Source organism: Leucopleurus acutus (assembly GCF_964270905.1).
Source record: "Leucopleurus acutus genome assembly, chromosome: 16".
Classification (NCBI taxonomy): Eukaryota; Metazoa; Chordata; class Mammalia; order Artiodactyla; family Delphinidae; genus Leucopleurus; species Leucopleurus acutus.
The window spans coordinates 55,473,256-55,497,099 of record NC_139158.1 but is presented as its reverse complement, the minus strand read 5'-3'; the positions used below and the strand labels follow the sequence as shown (position 1 = coordinate 55,497,099).

At 34.5% G+C, this 23,844-nt stretch overlaps 1 protein-coding gene across 4 annotated transcripts in view; it reads right to left on the bottom strand.

Moving 5' to 3' along the window:
• Nucleotides 1-23,844, bottom strand: part of GPCPD1 (glycerophosphocholine phosphodiesterase 1) — a 60,691-nt gene that overhangs the window by 22,244 nt on the left and 14,603 nt on the right. For 2 of the 4 annotated variants that reach the window (XM_082857931.1, XM_082857933.1), the window contains 7 exons: nt 17,065-17,106; nt 14,947-15,070; nt 11,160-11,391; nt 8,862-9,024; nt 8,425-8,557; nt 7,604-7,658; nt 3,237-3,329 (listed from right to left, as the gene is read on the bottom strand). In XM_082857931.1, coding sequence (XP_082714057.1) covers nt 3,237-3,329; nt 7,604-7,658; nt 8,425-8,557; nt 8,862-9,024; nt 11,160-11,391; nt 14,947-15,070; nt 17,065-17,106 — 842 coding nt within the window. Of the gene's footprint in view, nt 1-3,236; nt 3,330-7,603; nt 7,659-8,424; nt 8,558-8,861; nt 9,025-11,159; nt 11,392-14,946; nt 15,071-17,064; nt 23,359-23,844 lie in introns of all 4 variants that reach the window. The other 2 variants (XM_082857930.1, XM_082857932.1) reach the window with 2 other exon arrangements.

Below are 23,844 nucleotides of genomic sequence, written 5' to 3'. Positions count from 1 at the left end.
AATATATTAAAATCCGTTACATTTATATTCATTCATGTATATATAGTATGAGGCTATATACGTATAAATTTCTTCTGGAAGGACACGCAAGAAACTATTAAGAGAAGGGAGTACCACCAAGGAGAAAAAGTAAAGGAAGATTTACTTTTCATTTCATAATCTTCTGAACTACTTATAATTTTATAAATGAACATAAATTGGTTTTTTAAGGAAAATACCAACTTAAAAATTAATACTAAAAATATATATAATTTATTGCTTTCATTCCGCAATTAACTGAACCAGGTTCAACTTAAGAGCAGGACGAATTCTGGTGAAAACTGGGGATCAGTTATACTCTTCAATTAGCCCTCATGGATTTTTAGAAATTACAGCTAGAGTCATTAATCTCAATCTTGGTTAGTGAGTTCCTTCACCACTCCATTCCTTCTCATTTCGCTTTGCATTAACATTTCCCCACAGCAAAAAAACCCTGCCCCAATTCTATTAAGTAATTCTACTTCTGTCATCTAAATAGGTGCACCTCGGAAATTCCCGGGAGGTCCAGTGGTTAGGACTCAGTGCTCTCCACTGCCAAAGGCCCAGGCTGAATCCCTGGTCAGGGAACTAAGATCCCACAAGCCACGCAGCGTGGCCCCCCAAAAATAAATAAATTTAAACAAATAAATAAATAAATTTAAACAAACAAATAGGTGCATCACCTTCCTTCCTTCTCCTAATACCCTTTCACAGAAAGGGAAGGGTCCTTTTCTATAAATGATAATAATCCAAACTGATACGACTGTTTAGAATCCACTAGCAGGCAGAGCTAGGTGCCTTGTCATAGGTGCCTTGCATACTACACCAATGCAGTGTCTGATACATGTTAGCAAATCAAACTTTATTTATCTTGAAGTATACTTAAGTTACAATATTGTGTTACTTTCAGGTGTACAGAAAAGTGATTGTTATACTTTTACATATGTGTGTATACATATATAAGTAATTATATATCTATTCTTTTTCAGATTCTTTTCCATTACAGTTTATAAGATATTGAATATTGTTCCCTATGCTGTACAATAGGACCTTGTTTATCTATTTTATATATAGTAGTTTGTATCTGCTAATTCCAAACTCTTGATTTATACCTCAGCCACCCCTTTTCCCCTTTGGTAACCATAACTTTGTTTTCTAAGTCTGTTTCTGTTTTGTAAATAAATTCATTTGTGTCATATTTTAGATTATACATGTAAGTGATATCATATGGTATTTGTCTTTATTTTTCTAACTTACTTCAATTAGTATGATAATCTCTAGGTCCATTCATGTCACTATAAATGGCATTATTTTATTCTTTTTTATGGCTGAGTAGTATTCCATTGTATGTGTGCATATCTTTACACATTCATCTGTATCCATTCATCTGTCAATGGACATTTAGCCATGTCTTGGCTATTGTGAAGAGTGCTGCAATGAACACTGGGGTGCATGTATTTTTTCGAACTATAGTTTTCTCCAGAAATCCCAGGATTGGGATTGCAGGATCATATAGTAACTTAATTTTTTAGTTTTTTGAGGAACCTCCATACTGGCTGCACCAATTTACTTCCCACCAACAGTGTAGGAAGGTTCCCTTTTCTCCATACCCTCTCCAGCATTTATTATTTTTAGACTTTTTGATGATGGCCATTCTGATTGGTGTGAGGTGATAACCTCATTGCAGTTTTGATTTGCGTTTCTCTAACAATTAGAGACACTGAGCATCTTTTCATGTGCCTGTTGGCCATCTGTATGTCTTCTTTGGAGAAATATCTATTTAGTTCTGCCCACTTTTTGATCGGGATGTTTGCTTTTTTGATATTAAGCTGTATGAGCTCTTTGTATATTTTGGAAATTAATCCCTTGTCAGTAGCATCATTTGCAAATATTTTCTCCTAGTCAGTAGGTTGTCTTTTTGTTTTGTTTATGGTTTCCTTTCCTGTGCAAGAGCTTTAAAGTTTAATTAGGTCCCGTTTGTTTATTTTTGTTTTTATTTCCATTAGTCTAGGATACAGATCCAAAAAAATATTGCTGCAATTTATGTCAAACATTCTGCCTATGTTCTCCTCTAAGAGTTTTATAGTATCTGGTCTTACATTTAGGTCTTTAATCCAATTTGAGTTTATTCTTATATATGGTGTTAGAGAATGTTCTAATTCATTCTTCCACATGCAGCTGTCAAGTTTTCCCAGCCGTAACTTTAGATCAACACAACGGAAAATGATACCCAACACAGTTTTAAAGAAAATGCCAAAGAAAAGGGTTTTAAAGGACCCTCCTAGTTTAAGTCCCTGAGAAATCACTTGGTTAACTTGTATACTGAAGTCCAGATGCTATATAATTATTACAATTATTTCTGTACAACAGTAATTATAATTTTAAAGAAATTATACGCTTTTTAAATCTCCTTCTGGACTTTCTCCTCTATCATGCCCTCTTTTCCATTCTCACTGTCTCTACTCCAGTTCTGGCTTGTCTTAAGGTTTGGCCCACATTTCCACTCCCCTTGTCTCTAGTCTCTGTCCTCTTAAGTTGTCCTTACATCAGGTATCAAAATATTCATCTGAAAGTTTACTTCTAAAACATTTCCCTACTTGGTTCAAAAGTCTTTCAAAAGAAGTCCCTAGCTCCTAAGTCTAAACCCCTGAGGCTCTCCACTATCTGGCTCTGAAGCACTTCTCCAATTTTATTTTTCACTGTGGCTCTTACCACTAGTCAAATCATATAAGCTTATTAACTTGAGAAAAAGCTTGAAGCAAAAAGAGAAAGGAGCCTGAAAACAAACACTCTGATAGCTTCCTTTCCTGCCTCAACAGAGGGACAGTGGCAGAATGATACAGAAACCACGTGTAATATCCTTTTTGTTAAATAACATTAAAAAAAGAAAATTCAGCCATACAGAGAAAATACTCTAGAAAATTAATTCCTGACTCCTCCCTCTCTCTTGATGTTGTAGGAAGGAGCTTGAGAGAGGAAAGAACTGGCAGTAATTCCCTAGGAAAATGAACTAACCAACTCTATTAAATAAATAATTAAATATATAGTCATCCATCAGAATCTGCAGGGGATTGGTTCCAGGACTCTTCACAGATACCAAAATCTACAGATGCTCATGTCCCTTATATAAAATGGCATAATATGTGTATACAAAACTTCCTAGTTTTAAAACCTACTGTCTAACTGTAAGAGTTTAAAATAAAGGAATTTCTACATACCTTTTTCATAGTCAAACAACAGGTCAGATCATGATACACTACAGGCACAAAATCTTTTGAAAGATGTACATCAAATTCTACAAAGGCTGCACCCTGACAGAAATAGAAGAAACAAGTATTTGAAAAATATTATCTGGCCCACGATACATCTAAAACTATAAGAACATGAGAAATTTATTGTTCACCATAAAATTACAGACTTGTACACACAAAACTTCTTCATGAATCATTTAATGCTATACTTCAAGCTTTTCCTAAAAGGTAATTTCTTCTTTTAAAACAATTATTATTTCTTTTTTGCAATAGCACACCAATTTTTTCCTGGCAAAAAAATGGGTTCTGATCCTACTCGAACACACCCTGGGGCCCTTCTGTGGCAGTGGACAGCCTCCACCAGTGTCACCTCTGCTATTGCTATTAGCAGAAATGGCGCCTGGAGCATGGCTACCTCGCACCTCATTGCCCCTACACACCTCAGATGGACAGGGGACCCTCAACGGTGAGGTGGGAACAAGAATAAGCTTCAGTCTCTTAGCTCTGCTCCTTGGTGCACTTGAGCAGTACACTTTACAACCTTTCTTAATAAAACCTCAATAATCAGATTAAAGAGGAAACTGTAGCTTCTGCTGAAAAGAAAGAGAAAGCAGAAATGGGCAACAAGAATGATGCATATGCCAAATTTCCTAATAGAAGCCTAAACAGAAGAAAGGTGGACACAAATTAGACTTAAGTCAGATCCATCATGACATATGAATTAATCCAAATAAAGGCTGAGAACATAAACTGACATACAAATTTGTGCATTCACTAAAAGAAAGCCAGCTGGGATCAAAGAATACAAGGTTTGAGGATTCTGTAATGTGTCTATGGCCCAGACAAGTGCTGTATAAGAATGGATGGACACGTTTCCATCCCTTACCCTAGCTTTAGGTCAAGGAAGATGCTCAACTTTTCAGTACATATGGATCAGAGACTAGAACAAAAGGAGCCTACTTCCTCAATGACTTCTGAAGCAGGAAATAAGCTTAGCTCCTTCTATTGTCAACAAGACAATGACACAAATCATTTTTACCAAAGAGAACAAATCCTATGTCCCCTAAATAGTTACAATGATTAAAAGAAATTATAGCTTTCCAGTTTAAAAGTTTAATTTTACATGATCACCATCCTTTAGAAAGATAAATTTACTAAGAGGTAAAACTTGATCTCAAAATTCATGTGTAAGGGACTTCCCTGGCAATCCAGTAGTTAAGACTCCATGCTTCCATTGCAGGGGTGCAGGTTCGATCCCTGGTCAGGGGACTAATCCCGCATGCCGTGCAGTGCAGCCAAAAATTTAAAAAAAAATTCACGTGTGAGCAAGCTTTAAGAAATAAGCCAATAATAACCAAAATCTCTTCAAAGATGTCTTTAACATTAAAATCAAACCAGATTGTCATAACTAACATAAGATCCATAAAAGTACAAAGGGTTTCGACAGAAGAAAAGGGCTTAATGAAATCCTCTCTCAAAAAGCAGAGACCCTAGGGCTTCCCTGGTGGTGCAGTGGTTGAGAGTCCGCCTGCCGATGCAGGGGACACGGGTTCGTGCCCCGGTCTGGGAAGATCCCACATGCCGCGGAGCGGCTAGGGCCGTGAGCCATGGCCGCTGGGCCTGCACGTCCAGAGCCTGTGCTCCACAACGGGAGAGGCCACAACAGTGAGAGGTCCGCATACTGCAAACAAAACAAAACAAAACAAAAAAGCAGAGACCCTAAAAATTCTTTATCAGGGATCTTCATGTCTTGACAGCTAATAAAACCACGCTTAGATTACTTAGCTACAATGAACTAAAACGTGTTCCAAATAATGACCTACAGCACAACATACTCACAGATTTAATATCCTTTCAATACAAAAACAGAACTATCCACTATTAACATTTTTAAATATCAAAATAATTATGATAATCAATCTAATATGTCATGAAATATAAAATGCATCATTATTTTATATACCACTAAGAGGGAGAAAAAACAATGCCAATCAAACCATGACAAGCTAAAACAGCTGTAAAACTATCTCAATTTCAGAGATATTAAAATATGAAAAAAGTATGTCTTAGAATAGATGTTTGCTCATATAAGTGATAAAGTTAAACATATGACAAATCAAATTTATTTGGTGAACTATTTTAAAAAAGGCTAAGTTTAAGGCATGTGGAGGACACTGGGAAAAAAAAACAAAATGAAATGAGATGTTCCTCCATTTTTCCCTTAGTTTAACTTGAGAACATGAGGCTTAACTTGAGGTACAGTGGAATGTGGGGGGAAATAATGCAGGTTCTTGATTAAAAATGTCAAGTTTCAGGTGCTGAAAAAAGAAAAAAGGACTATCTCTGAATAATTACATAAAAGGAGTTAAGAAATTCAACATAATCAAGTTGGTATACAGGAAGCAAACTGACAGACTTCAAAAAGTGTTACATAAAATCACTATCAGGGCTTCCCTGGTGGTGCAGTGGTTGAGGGTCCGCCTGCCGATGCAGGGGGCACGCGTTTGTGCCCCAGTCCAGGAAGATCCCACATGCCGCGGAGCGGCTGGGCCCATGAGCCATGGCCACTGAGCCTGCGTGTCCGGAGCCTGTGCTCCGCAACGGGAAAGGCCGCAACAGTGAGAGGCCCGCATACCGCAAAAAAAAAAAAAAAAATCACTATCAAATCCTTCTGTAAACATTATTTCCAAAGTGAGTATCTAAATAAGCATAGTAATTCAATTGATGAAATGCAGTGCTTAATGCGGAATGTTTTTCATGCCTCAAACACTTAAAATGTTATCTCAAAAAAAAAGGATGCTTAAAAAACAAACAAATGGGACAGAATTAAACTTAAAAGCTTTTGCACAGCAAAGCAAACCATCAATGAAACGAAAAGACAACCTACTGAATAGGAGAAAATATTTGCACGTGATTATGACTCATAAGGAGTTAATATCCAACATATATAAAAAGCTTATGCAACTCAACATCAAAAAAACAAACCACCCAAGTAAAAAACTGGCAGAAGAAATGAACTGACATTTTTCCAAAGAGGAAATGCAGATGGCCAACAGGCACATGAAAAGATACTCAGGGACTTCCCTGGTGACGCAGTGGATAAGACTCCGTGCTCCCAATGAAGGGGGCCCAGGTTCGATCCCTGGTCAGAGAACTAGATCCCATATGCATGCCACAACTAAGGAGCCTGCCTACTGCAACTAAGACCTGGTGCAACCAAATAAATACATAAATTTTTTTTTAAAAAAAAGATGCTCAGCATCGCTAATCATTAGGGAAATGCAAATCAAAACTACAATGAGTTATCACCTCACAACTGTCAGAATGGCTATCATCAAAAAGAACACAAATACAAATGTTGGAAAGGATGTAAAGAAAAGGGAGCCCTCCTACACTGTTGATGGGAATGTAAACTGGTGTAGCCACTGTGGCAAACAGTATGGAGGTTTTTCAAAAAATTAAAAACAGAACTACTATATGATCCGGCAATTCCACTCCAGAGTATACAAAGAAAACAAAAACACTAATTCGAAAAGGCATATGCACTCCAATGTTCACAGCACATTAGTTACAACTGCCAAGATATGGGAGCAACCTAAGTGAATGGATAAAGAAGGTGTGTGTGTGTGTGTGTGTGTGTGTGTGTGTACATACACACACACACACAATGGAATACTGCTCAACCACAGAAAAAGGGTGACATTTTGCCATTTGTAATAACATGGATGGACTTGGAGGGTATTATGCTAAGTGAAATAAGTCAGAGAAAGACAAATACTGTATGACATCACTTAGGTGGAATCTAAAGAACATAACAACGAGTGAATATAACAAAAAAGAAACAGACTCACAGATATAGAGAACAAATTAGTGGTTACCAGTGGGGAGAGGGAAGGTGGAAGGAGGGGCAATAAAGGGGTAGGGGGCAAACAATGAGGTTTAAAATAAGCTACAAGGATATATTGTACAACATGGGGAATACAGCAAATATTTTATAATAACTATAAATGGAGAATAATCTTTAAAAATTGTGAATTACTATATTGTATAGCTGTAATTTATATAATATACATCAACTATACTTCAAATTAATTAATTAATTTTTTAAGAGGATGCTTAGGATTCCATTAACTTCAATCTTCACCATGAATCTAAATAAAAATGCCTAGAAATACTTTACCTTCACTTAGAAATATATTCAGAAAAAGCATAAATATTCTCCCTTTTAACCTATTAATGCAGACTGAAGGAGGCTCTCCAGGCCTACATTTCTCTACTTTTCTACCTTTGGACCATCAGTCCAAAGTTGTTTAAAGAAAGAGAGATTCACTTACATGACTAGCAGCATTTCTTAAAGAAGCAATAGTATTTTCCTGAACTTTAGCAAGCCTGAAAGAAAAGAAATATATAGACATATAGTTATCATTACTATAGAAAAAAAAAATTTAGTAAAGAAGTCAACTACATTTTAAACAATGGACATAGTACTTATTCTCTATTTTGAGGCTAACTTTGCCATCCCCAAAATAAGACTGTGACCATGACTTGGTTGGTGTGTGCATTCATTCCATAAATCAAGCTCTAACAATTTTAGGTATTTACAAGCTGAATACAGATATATCCTATACCACCCCATACCTCCCCAAGTGAGGTGACCAGTTAAGGAAAACAATCCTTTGCAATGGGCATGAAGTAGTGGAGAAACTTGCTCCCTGCATTGAAGCCTCAGGTGACTTGATACTGGCAGACCAGGGAAGGGTGGAAAAAGGCAGACACACCAACAGGGTGAAAGAACGGAAACTGTACTGAGAACTGGTGAGGAAACTAAGACCCGGAGAGAACAACATGCTGAAAGTCAGGACCACAGCACAGACACACTGATATCATCAGGCTGACTGCATCAAGCTCTCCCCTCCTGGCTTTCTAGTTTTAATGTCTCTCTCATCAATTCAGCAGAATACTAAAAAGACTGACCAGAATCTTACAAGAGAGTTAGTCTCTAATTAATTTGAACTGGAAACCCCAATTACCAAATTACATTTAAATCCCAGGGTAATAATTAAAAGGATCGTTTGACCTTTTAGTTGGTCAAACCTATTTAACCTTATCAAGCATGAGCTACCAAATGCTAGTACTACTCAAATATTCAACCTACTGAGCAGTTGTTGTAGAATTTCCTGCACCTCGATGTCCAACATCCAATGGTATTCTTGGCTTCCAATACTTGGAAAATGAAGATTTCATGTCACAATTGTATCCTGGTAACGGCTTAATAATTATATAGTCAACTTTCATATGAAAAAAGGGGGAAGGGAAATAAAGACAATTAAAAAGGCTATGATGAGCTCAATTACACTTAAAAACCACTCAAAACAGCTTTATCAATCGATCAAATAGAAAGAAATCAAGTCAAAACGCATTCAAATTAAAGCTTCCAGAAAATTAGATACGTCTTTATTGTTATTGTATTTGTTAATATTCTAAAACAACTTATTAATTCTTTACCATTCTCAAAAGCTCAATTTGAAACTAATTGAAATCCTAACTTAATCTGCTTATTTGTAAAGGGTCACCCTGCTTCTCCAGGCTTACCTCTCACTTTGCCTATTGTTTTTCTGGAATTTCTGCTCATGATGGGAAGAGTTAGGATTCCAGCACTCTTCCCACTCTCTGCAATGGTGGATGATAAGAGGCACGCTGTACCCACATGTCCAGGAAGAGTGTCGCCCTGAACTATGTGTTCACTGAGATCTTCCTGAAAAATGAGGTTAAGAATAACCCAAATTCTTATACTTCAATATTTTCCATTTAAAGATCAGAAGACATCCTTTAAAATCAACTCAGAATCTATGGAGGAAGATCAGTATGAAACACAACCAAATTTATATTCAGGTACTTTAGATAGCTTTGTTGTAATGAGTAACACATTTTCTTTTAGTATATAAAGATATTTAGTATATAGTATATTTAAGATTTTATGTGTTACTTTATTGATCAAAACTGTTGATTTGCACTTCTGATACTCTAACATGTATTAGGCGAATATAAAGCTCAGACTGAAAGTTTCTAAGTACTTTTACATTCCAGGACTAAGATATACCTGTAGTGACTTTTAATGTATATTTTATTCTTTAAAAATGCATCTACACAGATGACACAGAGGGATAGGACACCAAATACTCAACTTTGAGATTATACAGCATATTTCATCCACCTAGTCTATGAATAAATTTGTATTTCCAAAACTGCTAACCAAATGAAAGGGAAGTTAGGCTGCTCGAGAGATTATTAAGAGGTAGGTACTAAAAGAACAAGGAAATGTTCAACCAAAACCTCATATTTTTAGAATAAAAGTCTCCCAGATCTTATTAATTAGGCAAGATCTAATTATAAGGTTATAACTTTATTATAAGTGTTACTTACTGGATTCTAATCCATCCTGAATTTTGCTATTTTAAGAAACAGTGGCTAGGTGCTACTGTTGGGCAAGGAATATTCCCTACTCTCAAAAAGCTAAACTCTAATCTAGTGGAAATGAGAGTGGAAACACCAAAGAGCCAGGACCTTAGGGGAGGACCCAGTGTTATTCGTGAGGAGCAGCTGAACAGCCCATAAGCAGAGAGCTCTAGTGTAAAGTGGCACAAGCAGCTCTGGAAAGTTGGCAGCACAGACTCTGAATAACCTGGCACAATTTTCATAGCAACTATTTTTTCTTACATATTTATACTATCAAGTAAAGTTGCAAAAATGGGTCCACTGTTACAATGAATTCTTATAAAATGCTTCGATAAACCACAGACTTCAGTCATAAAGGACTCAATCATGCTAGTTACATCAGTTTGCCACCAAAAGTTACACAGCCTGCACTTCTCTCTATCCTTGGAAGCTCCTCTGGATACAATTCATTTATATTTAGAATAGACACAGACATCAAGACATCTGGTCTTGATTTAAAACATCAATTCTGAATTCTGCAGCCTGTGGAATGAAACCCCATTCACAGAAAGATAGACAAAATGAAAAGGCAGAGGACTATGTACCAGATGAAGGAACAAGATAAAACCCCAGAAAAACAACTAAATGAAGTGGAGAAAGGCAACCTTCCAGAAAAAGAATTCAAAATAATGATAGTGAAGATGATCCAGGACCTCGGAAAAAGAATGGAGGCAAAGATCGAGAGGATGCAAGAAATGTTTAATAAAGACCTAGAAGAATTAAAGAGCAAACACCTAGAAGATTAAAGAACAAACAAACAGAGATGAACAATACAATAACTGAAATGAAAAATACACTAGAAGGAATCAATAGCAGAATAACTGAGGCAGAAGAACGGATAAGTGACCTGGAAGACAGAATGGTGGAATTCACTGCCACGGAACAAAATAAAGAAAAAAGAATGAAAAGAAATGAAGACAGCCCAGGAGTCCTCTGGGACAACATTAAATGCACCACCATTCACATTATAGGGGTCCCAGAAAGGTAAGAGAAAGAAAGGACCCGAGAAAATATCTGAAGAGATTACAGTGTAAAACTTCCCTAACATGGGAGAGTAAATAGCCATCCAAGTCCAGGAAGCACAGAGAGTCCCAGGCAGGATAAACCCAAGGAGAAACATGCCGAGACACATAGTAATCAAATTGACAAAAATTAAAGACAAAGAAAAATTATTGAAAACATCAATTCTGAAGTTCTCAATTATAATTTTAATAGTACCTGAATCTGTCAACTCTTGCGTTTTTAAAATCTGCTAACATGTATAGCGGAGTAACATCTAAAAAGTTGTATGAATCATGCATTTATACAAATTAACCTATGATAAAAATCAAAGCATATGTAAAAATAAGCTCTAGTCTGCGTTGTCTCTCACCCCTCTCAGTGAAATATACTCACCTCAAAAAAATCAAATATTAGTTCCAGGTTATCTGGTTCCATTGTCTGTATACTATACTCTGTCCAACGATCAGGCTGTAAGCCATACCCACACTCCGGCTGTGAATGCCTGCACTTGAACTCATTGTCGCTTATTAAGGATATCTCCAGACTATTGGACATTTTGTGAAGAACAGTGGGAGATACCCTATCATCGTCATCTTCCTCCAGACCCTCTAGTGTCAGCTTTACCCTACATAAAAGGAAAAAATAATGAAATGCAAAAAGTGAAAACGAAGGAAAATCCATATAAATGTTACCAAAACATTAAATTTAAAAATGCTCCTTGTATATGCTAAACCCTCAAATAAAAATATTACGCAGACTACACATACTACAGGTTAAGGCATTAGTTATACTTTATAAAATAGTGATTTTTTTATCTCCACACATTTCTGCAAAGTATTAAAATGAGATAAATGCTCATTATGCCTAAGGCTGTTTTCATTAATTCTTTAGGTTTTTTAAAATGAATCTAAAAGGGCATTTACTATTATCCATTTATAATTGGCTATCTCAATTTCTTATGAGAAGTTTCACAAATATATATATAAAACAAGTACAAATTTGAACCATATTCTGTTAGTGTGCATTAAAAGACTGTTAGAGTTCGTAGTTGTAAATTTTTAAATTTCCTCTTTCTTCTCACCATAGTGAGTCCACGTACTTTGTGAACAGTACATCATTAAAGAAAACTATCGTATTAAATATATATATTTGCATGTATTCATGGTTTTTATGTATGTATATTTATATGTATGTACCTTTTTAATGAAACAAATGAATAAAAAAATAAACCAAGAGTCTAAAACTCTTACAGACTCCACAGCAATGAAAACAAAATACAAGTTACCCAAGCTATTGGGTCACAAAGACTAGTTTACTCCCAATGAGAAGCGATTAGTTGCACACAGCACTTGTAATGCCAAACAGTCAACTCAATTCTAGAATATTTCTTGCACCAACTAGAATGTACATAGATTAAACAACTTTAATACCAGTGATGTAGAAGCAACATTATTGTACAGAATACAGCTGCGCTAGGAAAACTTTTCATTCTAGATTTAAATGAGATCCACTTAATAATACAAGTAACAGAACTGTATTAGTGAGGCCTGCTCTCTCCGAATGACGCTGCTGCCTTCAACCACCGTGCAGACTTGCCTCATAGGCACACACTCTGAAACCTTCCAGAGGGGATATGAACACAGGTTATTCAATTAGTAATAATGTTGCGTAATCATACTGTAAAACCAAAAGCAGCACCACTTTAATAATCCAAACAAAAATGATCATCTCTTCTCTCCAAACTTTTAGGAACAGTTCTGAACAACTGATTTTGTTGGTCAGCCTGAAGGAACAAACATTCTCTACCAGGACATATGAAAAGCGACCACAAGTGGATAGTAATGAACAAGCAAGGAAGGAATGGAAGATTAAAAATGGCTATTCCAGGGACTTCCCTGGTGGTCCAGTGGTTAAGATTCCACGCTCCCAAAACAGTGGGCAGGGGTTCGATCCCTGGTCAGGCAACTAGAATCCCGCGTGCCATAGCCCCCCCCCCCCCCAAAAAAAGGCTAACCTACAAATAGCAATGTGCATCTATGCCCCCCCAAAAAAATCAAGTTTAAAGGGATCTATGAAAGAATTTAGTTCTAAATGAACTAAACATTAATGGTTTTACTCAAATAGCTATATAAATGTTATAGTCTATCATAAGTAACATTGCTTTCCAAGTTCTGGTGGAATCAAGCGAAAGAGAAACTTGTGTTGTTGAAAATGTGGTGGTAATGAGATAAAACATCATGTCTAGTGTTTTATTTAAAATTTAAATGCTGTTGCTAAGTTTTTAAAAGTCCTGATAAACCTGCAGATAAATTTATTTTCTAGCCACTGAAGGCTTAACCTATTGATAATATGAATTTTGGGGGAAAAAGATGGTCAAAACAACATTGGTTTCTAGCTATGCACAATTATTTCAGTAGGAATCAGTCACTTAATTTGTAGAGCCCAACTAAGTATGGTTATAAAAATCTTCCAGTTTAAGCTTAAGCAATACAATAATATAATCAATCACTATATAAACAAGAACAGTACAGGACTCAGGATGCATGCACAATGCAATCAGAACCCCATTAATTATCTATTAATTTTTTTTTTTTGGCCACACCGCAGCATGCAGGATCTTAGTTTCCCAACCAAGGATCGAACCTGTTCTCCCTGCAGTGAAAGCACAGGGTCCTAACCACTGGACTGCCAGGGAATTCCCTCTATTAATTTCTTATAGTCAAAGAAAAAATAAATCCTAATAAGCCCAACCAACCAAGGCTTTATCTTCTACTGCTACCTTTATTTCAAGGTCTTATGCTAATAAAACACTTTACAGCGGTTAACACAATTTATTTGCTTCTTTTAACATGTAAATAAAATATTCAGTTATTTATGACTAACTGGTTAGAGAATCTCTGCGATCAAATGGATCTTGCAGATCAGCCACGTGGTCCAATTACCTAGGTTTTTCAGAAGCAAAGCAGAGGCCTAGAAAAGCTAATGAACAGAGGCAAGGTACACCCAACACTCTTTACTCACAGAATAGCCAATGGAAAGGGCTGTGAAGTGTTACCCACCCTTTCCCTTATGTATTTTATTACTGGTATAGGTAAGTACTATAATATTTTCAGCAGTTATTGTAAAACATTTATGGATTTACAAACTGCAACATCATTATCAATTTTATTCTGAAGATAATAAGTATTACTATTAATTACTTCAGTTACTGAAAATGGTCCTTTCAACCCAGCCCTGACATTTTGTCAGAAAAAGGTGCATAACGTATCAAGACTTAGAACTCTCAGTCCCAAAGTTATAAAAATTCAAATGATAGGGCTGCCTCTGTCGTTGAGAAATCAGTTCACTCAAAGATATAACATGGTAGGGCTTCCCTGGTGGGACAGTGGTAGAGAGTCCGCCTGCCGATGCAGGGGACACGGGTTCATGCCCCGGTCCAGGAAGATCCCACATGCCGCGGAGCGGCTGGGCCCGTGAGCCATGGCTGCTGAGCCTGCGCGTCCTGAGCCTGTGCTCCACAACGGGAGAGGTCACAACAGTGAGAGGCCCGTGTACCACAAAAAAAAAAACACAAAAAAACCCCCACATATACATGGTGACATTACAGAAAAATTAAGTTACTTACTATTCTGTTATTTATACAAAGCTTGACACCTAAATCTTCTTAAATTAAGATTAAAATTAAAGTAACCTGGAACTGCTATGGTAACTGTGACCTTCTTAACGGAAAAGTTTCTCGTTTTCAAGCCACCGGAAAATTTAGGACACTGAAGTATATTTCCAACAATCATTTTTCTCTGTTCATGCCATTCTCCCTTCATTTAGCTCAAAATCATTTCGTTATGTCAATTTTAAAACAAAATATTTATTGCTACACTAAGAAATTTTAAATGGTAGAAACTACAAAGATAGTAAGCCTAGAAATCACTTATCTAAGTAAAAACAAAATTTTCTTGTTTCCAATTTGGAGATTAAGACTAACATAAGTACATTTAACTGTAGCAATCTTCAGGCAGGGAAGCAGTTCACTCTCACAAGACACCGCATTTATTAGAAAATGTGACATTATCTGTGTGTTATTTTCTTAGTTTATACACATAAAGGCTATAACCAGATGGATCAGAAATCTACACCATTAGTGAAAATAAATAGGCTAAGTAACAAATACACATGGTCATACCTAAATCTAGATTTTTTTAATTTTTTCTTGGTTATTGAGACAGGAGGTTTCTCAGAATAATGCAAACGTAATCTGATTTCAGTCTGACACGTCAGCCATCCAGAATCCAGAGTCTCAATACCATCTGGCAAAGTAAATATGAAGAACAGTAATTAATATACATATTTTTAAAGCCAATCCAATAAGTACAATATATATTGACAATTCTAGTTCACATTCCGTTTAATATACTCAGGTTATCTATCACTGGTATTTCTCTCCAAAGCAAATATATAAGTAGTCTTACTTGTCATTGAAAAAGAACTTTTATATCAAGTAGGAGGGAAAAGTTAAATGAACATTAACAACTAGCCAAACTTTAGCACTAAAGTAAATTAAAATACTCTTGTTGAATATATTACTGAAGTAATACAAATCTATCTCAGAAAGAATACATATTGCAAGATGGCTTCTCACCTAGCATTTGTTCCACTGGCAGTGGATCACTACTACACTTCCAAAGTTTCACATGAAATATTCAGCTGAAACTAGTTATTCCACTAGTGCTGGCCGCGTAGATATGAGGTGGTAATAACAAAACAAATGTATTCTCTGTTTACATATTCTGCCATAGATAAACTGCATGATTGTGATAACACTGTTAGCACTGTTTAACTTGAAGTTTCTTACTAACAAAGGTAATAACATTTTCATAAATACCAGGGAGCTGACAACTGTTTTGGACCTAAGTTCTTCATCAAGAGAACTTCAAAAAAAAAAAAAAAATCAAGAAGCTTTTCTCCTTAGGTATGATTTCATAACTATCAAATTTCATACATGAAGAGATACCATCTCTTAATTTTAAACTGTTTTCAGAAATGGACAGAGTTGGAGAAATGGCTTTCTATCCTGAAGGCCAACTAACGCTGAATTTAGGAAGATGATGACAACAGCAACAGATGACGAAAGAAATGCCATGCGTTTATAACCATGCATAGTAACTAACATATAATAGAAGGATATAATGTCATCATTACAGTTGAAGAAATGAGAAAACAACTTCTCCATTAAAAAAGCTCTCCAAAACATGTAGCATAAATTTTGTGTAGTCTCTAAAATACTAAATAAAACTATTCGAGTATGTTAGACTACCTTATGATGTGATATAAATAATCCCAAACAAAATCAAGAAAAATAAGTTAAATTCCTGCCCAAATACTGCAAAAGCATGTACATTTCTAAAGTGGATAAACATATGTACTTAGTAAAACCACAACCAAAACATTCAGGCCCTATTCCTTCCTGTACTCAACAGGAATGCAAACTGGTTATGAGCAATTATCTCTGGTTCACAGTCAATGCAAGCACACATTCTGTCCACCCCCTTTACACCTTTTGACTCCTACAGTATAGTATCTAAAATGAAAATGCAGTTTAGCATGATAATGCTGATACACTGTGAGAATTCCAGTCATTGAAGAAAAAACTTGAATCCTTAGGATAAAGTATTTACTGATGCAGAAAGTATATGAATGCATATTCCACTGTAAATTAATTGTTTAAATACTCAGCCATAATTACTAGAACATCCTGCTACTTAATCTTGATTTTACTATAAATGCACATACAAACACAAAATGCACAAACATAGCTTATGAGTAACATTTCACACTTTAAATGTTGAGAACAATTAACATCATTTTCAAACATAGTAGTGTTAAGTGATGATATAGTAACAGTTAAGTACAATACTTTTAAATTGATTATATTAATTCATATACCTAAAGTCAACAGCCAAATAAAAACTAAAAAATAAATAAAATTTTAAAGCATAAGAAGTATACTGGAGGGAATTCCCTGGCAGTCCAGCGGTTAGGACTCTGCTTCCACTGCAGGGGGTGTGGGTTCAATCCTCCTGGTTCGGGAACTAAGATCCCACAAGTCACGTGGCATGGCCCAAAATAATAATAATAATACTGGAAACTATTATTTAACAGAATGCATTTGTTTTTTGGATCTAGTCTTCTAGTCTCTATTTTCAATATCATACTGTCATATTTCCCTGTGCTGTTTCTAATGAAATGTAAGGTAACATCTCAACCATGTGAATAAAAATTTTCAAAAGTCAGTCTCACTTACTGTGGATTCCAAATTGTCCATCGTCAATAATAATTTCACTTTCTAAAATTGAAGGAAAATAGAAAATCTAGTTAAAATTCATGATGTATATACCGAATGAACAATTGAGAAATTACCTACCTTAAGGATTTTTAAAAAAATTAATTTAGAATTTAAAAGCAGCCCAAAGTGAATAAGCATATTTATTGTAGCCCTCAATAAAGAAATCCCTTTTAAGGAGGCTATCAAACAATAATGGTTCTTATATTCATGGTGATTATTCACAATGTTGTAAGGAAGAGAAAGAAAACTCCTCAGAGAGGTGCTCTAGAGGCACTGGGACAAATGTTTATACCAACCAATGCATGAGACTGACAAGTTGCTGGACAACAATATCTCCTGGTTGATTTTTCAAACCAAAGGTCTTGGCACAATTAAAATGCTTATTCTTACGTAGTGCGTATTCTGAACTTACCTAAAATGTAATGCTCCTCAAACCCCAACTATTCTCTATAGCCAGCTAAAAGCTTTTTAAACAGCATAAACTTACCTGTATATATAGAGCTATGAGGAATTACCAAAAAGTAAGTGTTTGCACATTGCCTCCTAACAGAAATTTCAACTAAATGAGAAAAGCTGTTAAGCCCCACCCTCTGAGTAAAATACTAATTATCTTCCCTGCTATTTCCTTTCCCAGTTTACTTTAAACATAAACCTGAATTTGTTAAAATAAGTGTGACAGTTCCCAATAAAGATTCTCTGGTATATTTCACACAGTTCTTAAGTTCAGAAGTTTTATTTTCCAAAAGTATAAAATACATTTATTAAAAAGACCAGAAACAAAATCATCCTACTTTCTCAAAATAAGAAAATATATTTAACTGCAAGATGCTTCAAAATGCAATTTTTTAAATATTCAATTCCTAATAATTTCCAACCTCAGTATGGCACTCTTTTAATTCTAAAGTACACTACATAAAAATTCTAAATATACTATCAAAAATGTATTACAAAAATGTATATACAAAAAGAAAATCCAATAAAGAGGATGGAATGAGATAGCTGTTTAAACAAGATGTGTCCTTGCTATATACAGGGTAAAGCAGAATCTCTCACTACTTTCTAATCTAAGCTAGTAAATAACAAGCCATTTATTCTTTAAATTCTAATTTTCTCTGGAAACTAAAACAGAGTTTTCAGCACTAAGTCAATTTATAGATGAAACCAAGTAGGTAATTTAATGTATGTGAAAAGAACTTCAAATTTTAATCTCAGTATGGAAAAGGAAATTCAAAAATACTTGTATGAAGAGAAATGCCATTTTTAGGCACAAGAAAACTAAATAACGTTTAAACAAACAAACAAACAAAAATTATCTGAGTAGCAACTTTAACATAGCCAGCAGGGTATTGGGGGAAAATGTCTGCTACAACCAAGAAATCTGAATTCATTCATACAAGTTTATTCAAGTATTTACTAGTTTAAAAAACACACACAAATAGAATAACTTATTCTATTACTATTCAAAGTTAAAAATGTAAGAATCATTGTTTTGGATTAATTCTTTCCTCAAATGTTCTAAGTTCTCTGAGCAAGTAATATCAAAGCCACGGATGGATGCTCAGTTAAAAAAAATGCTATTTTATAAACTTTTGTAACTACTCCAAATATAAATATATATTCCACCATAAACCCATCTAATTCAAGAAATTAAAAATAACTAGGCAAGCATTTCTAATAAAGTTTATGAAGAAAGGCAATTAAGAACTGTTTAGTTTTGAAAGTAAGACCCATGATATGCTCAGTGAAACTTGTAGTACTGACAATGCATTGACCTTAAACTTTAAAATAAATATTTATTAAATCCCACTAAGCCATTGTGCAGCATATTAGTAACTTTATGCATATGCCTCAAACAGATGCAGTTAATGCCCATACCTAAAGGGGTTATTGATCGTGGTTGTAGATGAGTCTCCCACTTGTGAACTATGACTTGACATGGACCACCGATAGTCTGCAATTTAAAAGTTAAACGTCTGCAATAATTTCTTGTATCTTATTTTCTACCCATGATGCCATTAGATGTTTGTGGCCTAAGTCTTATACTAATTATGAAACCAAGAGATTCATCTTGTTAATATCAATATTATATGCGAAAAATCAGGAATGTACCAGGTCAAAAAACATGACGAATGCTGGAAGAAAATGAGGGTGAGGCAGTAAACAAAAATAAGATGAACTGGCAAATAAAACCATTTAAAACCCATTCTTAAATCTGCCTACAATACTCAGTTTTAATCTTTAACTGATACTCTGTCGTAAGTTAAAGTTAACAGCAAATATACTTTATGTTTGGTATGTCGGAAGTCAATGAAGTATTACTGGAAGATTGAAGTAACTCCTCAAGTGTTCGGAAAAAGCCTAAACTCTCTGATAGTAGAAATACTGAGAACAAATACTTCAAGATCAATTATCACAAGTTACTCAAGGAACTAGAGGGCATAATTAAGTCCTTCATTACATATATTTAACTAGTAAGTAGGTAACAGGAAGAATATCAGATTCTCGTATTTTAGTAACCAGTGTTTCTAAGGAGCACAGGAAGCCCTTTCCTTTAGGAAAGGACACATGCATGGGTAAATCTGAAGAACAAGTTTGATTAAAGGGGAATGAACATCCAGTTTTACTCTTACTGCCTTAAAGTTTATAAATTCATACAGTGTGAAAAATTTTAATACTGTCTTCTGTTATCAAATTCTCTTACTAAAAAAGAAAATAAAGTTTTATGTATTGTTGATAATGTCTACAGCAATTTAAACGCAAGAATGAACTACCACAAGGATTCTCTTGTGTGCTCCTAAAGTACTGAAGTATATGAAGTGTTTCCTAATTTTCCTTGAAGTATTTAAAACAAAACAAAAAACCCTACACTTGTCTAATTAAACTTATGTGCCAAAATACAATCCTTAAATACATATTTTAAAAGAAAATTTTCAAACTATATCCTTACAAGGTATTTTTTTTTCTTCTTCTGAAGAAATTTAGTAAAATACAGAGAAGCAAAAAGAAACAAAAATCACCCATTATCACACTACTTAGGGATAATCACTATCAATATTTTCACTTATCTTTAAACCCTTGTCTAGGCACATATATACTCTTAAGTCTGGAACATATAAGCTTCTCTCTTTATTACATCTGTAGATGACATTAAATACTCTTCTATAACATTTTATAGGATTTCAATATTGATTTTATTTAATAACAAATGAGCCAAATGATAACAAATAAGTATGTAACAAATTAGGCAAGACATAATTCTGTCATTTAAAATAACCAGAGGTTAAAATCTTTTTTTAAAACTTGCAAACTTTTGCAGATTGAAAACTAAAATTGCATTAGATATACATTCAATTCCTTAATCCTGGGATAATACAGGAACTCATTTTCTCTAGCTGAATACATCCTTGTTATAAGGGTTCACTTGTGAATTGATAATAAACTGTGTAGACATTTTTAAAAATGTAAATGTGAAAGTACTAATCTTAAAATATGGTGAATTACGCTAAAAAAACAAGAAACATCTGATCCTGCATCTGCTAGATGTTTTTTACTATAACTTTTTGCTGTCACTTTTTTGAATTTGTTTTCACACATCAAACTTTCTAACCCTCAAAAGATACAAATGTATATAATAAAAATAGGAATGTTTCTTAGCAATAATGGGCAACCAGAAATAACTAATCTATTCCCTTCTTCCACCCCTCCCATGTCCCCTGCACTCCCCTCAAAAAAAAAAAAAATCCTCTTTGCTACAAAAGTGGTGTAGATCCATATTCTTATAAAAGTTACTAATCAAATGTGACTTGAAAGGGTGCCATGAACATAACAGTAAATATCAGCAGGGATTAAAAGTGGGTAGAAGAAAGGAGAGACTTTGTTTTTGTTTTAAGTTTTTGTTTTAATTCAGGTATCAGGGGAATTTCACAAAAAGTGTTGATTACAGTATCTATACTTAATCATGTAAGAATAGTCCTGTGGATTAAACACTTGAGAGGGAACATATTTTAGCAGTAATTTTTAAAACTCCACTCCTGTTTACAAACCCAGTAACCATAGCATAAAGCTAACTAGGCTTGAACAGAATGGAGTCTTGAGGAGCAGTCCAAAGGGTCAATTCAACAGATGGCTTATAATTGTGTCTACTGGCGTTCACACTACAAATTCATGGTTGGTACATAAAATGTGATAATATTGACAAATGAACCAAGTTTTAAAACACACTGAATTTCCAAAATTGTTGTGACTACTTTATTAAACTTTAGTAGGTAATCTTAAATTTTAGCTTACCAATGTTCTTTAAAACAAAAAAAAACCTTAACACCTGAGCATTGGGAAATTAAAGATCTTAGCAATGATTCCAAAACATGCAATCCTTTTTAATATGCTAAATGCAGTAAGTCATTCTTCAAGATCTTAGGCAAAAAACAAGAGTTCCGTTCTGTAAAAGACTGCCACAATTTTAAGCACTTTGGAGACAAAAGTAACAATATCAGTCCAAGACAGTACTCCACTAACAGGACTGGTAGAGTTATTTCACATTTTAGCATGTAATTAAATCAGAAGATTGCTGGAATGTTTCTCATACAAAAAACCTGTTTCTACAAAAAAGTCATAATGACTGCTTTCTTAAACAGTTATTGATTGACATCACTCAGCTATATCAAGCACTGAGAAAAAGAAACAAGATTATATAAGAGGTAGACTGTTTTTAACAGACCACCAAGCAAAACTATCACTATCATGGAATATCACTGCTTTCAAATATCATAAAAACTGTTAAGCGTAAACTGTAAAAATTTCACTGTTTCCTTTCTACGATTTTGAAAAAAATGGAAAAAAAATGCCCATGTGAAAGGGGCTCTGAATTTTTAATCTATGTCAGAGGCCAGAACCAGTTAGTTAAAAATCACTATTTTTAACAAGACCAGGAAGAAAAACGGTCACTTAGGAGTGAGTAAAGCAAAGAAGGCTAGGCCGACATACATCTCTCAGATGGTTCAAATTCATAGTTAACAGCTGAGGGTATTTAGCATGCAGAAGAATTTTATTAAGAAACCACTGTACAAAATGACAACCTGGGCTATTACGAAAATAAACAATTGTCTGCCTACCAGATGACTGATTCTTTTGTTAAAGGATTTAAATAAAAATCAAGGGACATTAAGAACAAGGTAAAAGAATTTGTAATGAATCTAATTATGAGTGAATGTTAACACCTGTAAAAATTAAAAGCAGATGTTACTGAAAAATAAGCTATTTCACTGAAATGAATGAAAAATTTCAAAGACAATATAATTAAAAAGTGGCTAACATCTCAGTATGAGACAACAATCCCTAATTCCAGCCACAAATAAAAAGGGGTGAACATGGATTAAAAAATGTTTAAATTACACATTAATTCAAAAATTATCTTTGGTGAAGATATGAAATTAATGGGTTATCTGCAGACTCACAGCAATGTTTCCATTCCAGGAATATCTACTACTTTTGTTTGCTATGTTTAAATAAGATAATATTTGTCACCTGTAAAAAATTATTTTAGAATTTAATATATTAACACCTTATTCTAATTCTACAAAGCATAAGAACATACAGCTGTGAGAAATTAAAGAGAAAAAGGACTTCAAGAGTCTTTAACTTCTAAACTAAAAGGAATATGCCAGAAAGAGCAAATTACGGAAGAGAAATTATGAATGGTAAAATTTTATTCATAGAAAAATTTTAGCAATGGAAGGGATGTAAGAAATCAATAGTTCAAACCCTTCATTTTATAGATGAGTAAGCTGAATTCTGAAGGTCAAGTGACAAGATCACAAGATTTTTAGCTTAGGTTCTACAACTGCTTGGATAACCTAAAACTTTTGACCCAGTAAAATTAACCTTATTACCCATTTCAGTTTTTCAATGCTTTCATAATCATTTTGCTTTCCAATCATTCTTTATATTCATAAAATATATACTCCAATAATTTACATCATTTCACGATTTAAGATTCCTTGCACATTAGTTCTATCATTTGACAATGCACAATTGAGACAAAGTTTCTAATTACTTCTATTAAAAATTATGATTCATTTAAAAAGCGCCACCAACTTTAAAAAGAAGTGTCACTTTAAGCTGGCATGTGGGAAAAAAAAAACCTCTAGCCATATGCATGGGATTTTATGTGGCTATTTACTCTATTCCATGAAAAACATACTTACCATGGCAGCCCCTGCATCACACGGTACATGTGTACACGATACAGAGCACCTACTTAAAGAAACACACTCACCAACACATACTGTAAACTTTTGCAAGTATTACAAGGGGAAAAACTTGTTTCTTACTGTAAGCAGACTTCGTGCCAATTTTTTGGAAAAGGCATTTTGGAAGGATTTGCTGCTTTTGGTTACATTTTCAATGAAAAGAGAAAATACTGTAGGTTGGCTTAATTTGACCTGTGTTGACAACAGTCTTACTTTAGGAAACTACGCCCAAAGGACTCATGATTTTTCTTGTCCAAATGCCCCCGTAAGTAAAATTTAGTTAATTTCACATACCAGGATCCTCAAATATGCTTTCAAACTCACAAGTGCTATGATCTACATAACTCTGCACAAATGTTCACTTTATACTAAAGAACTTTGCCACAATGTACAACCCCTATGCCAAATAAATGATCTTTTCCTTAGTCATTAAAGTGAGACTATTGTCAAGATAAGCCAACATAATGATCAACTATAATGTAATTTAATT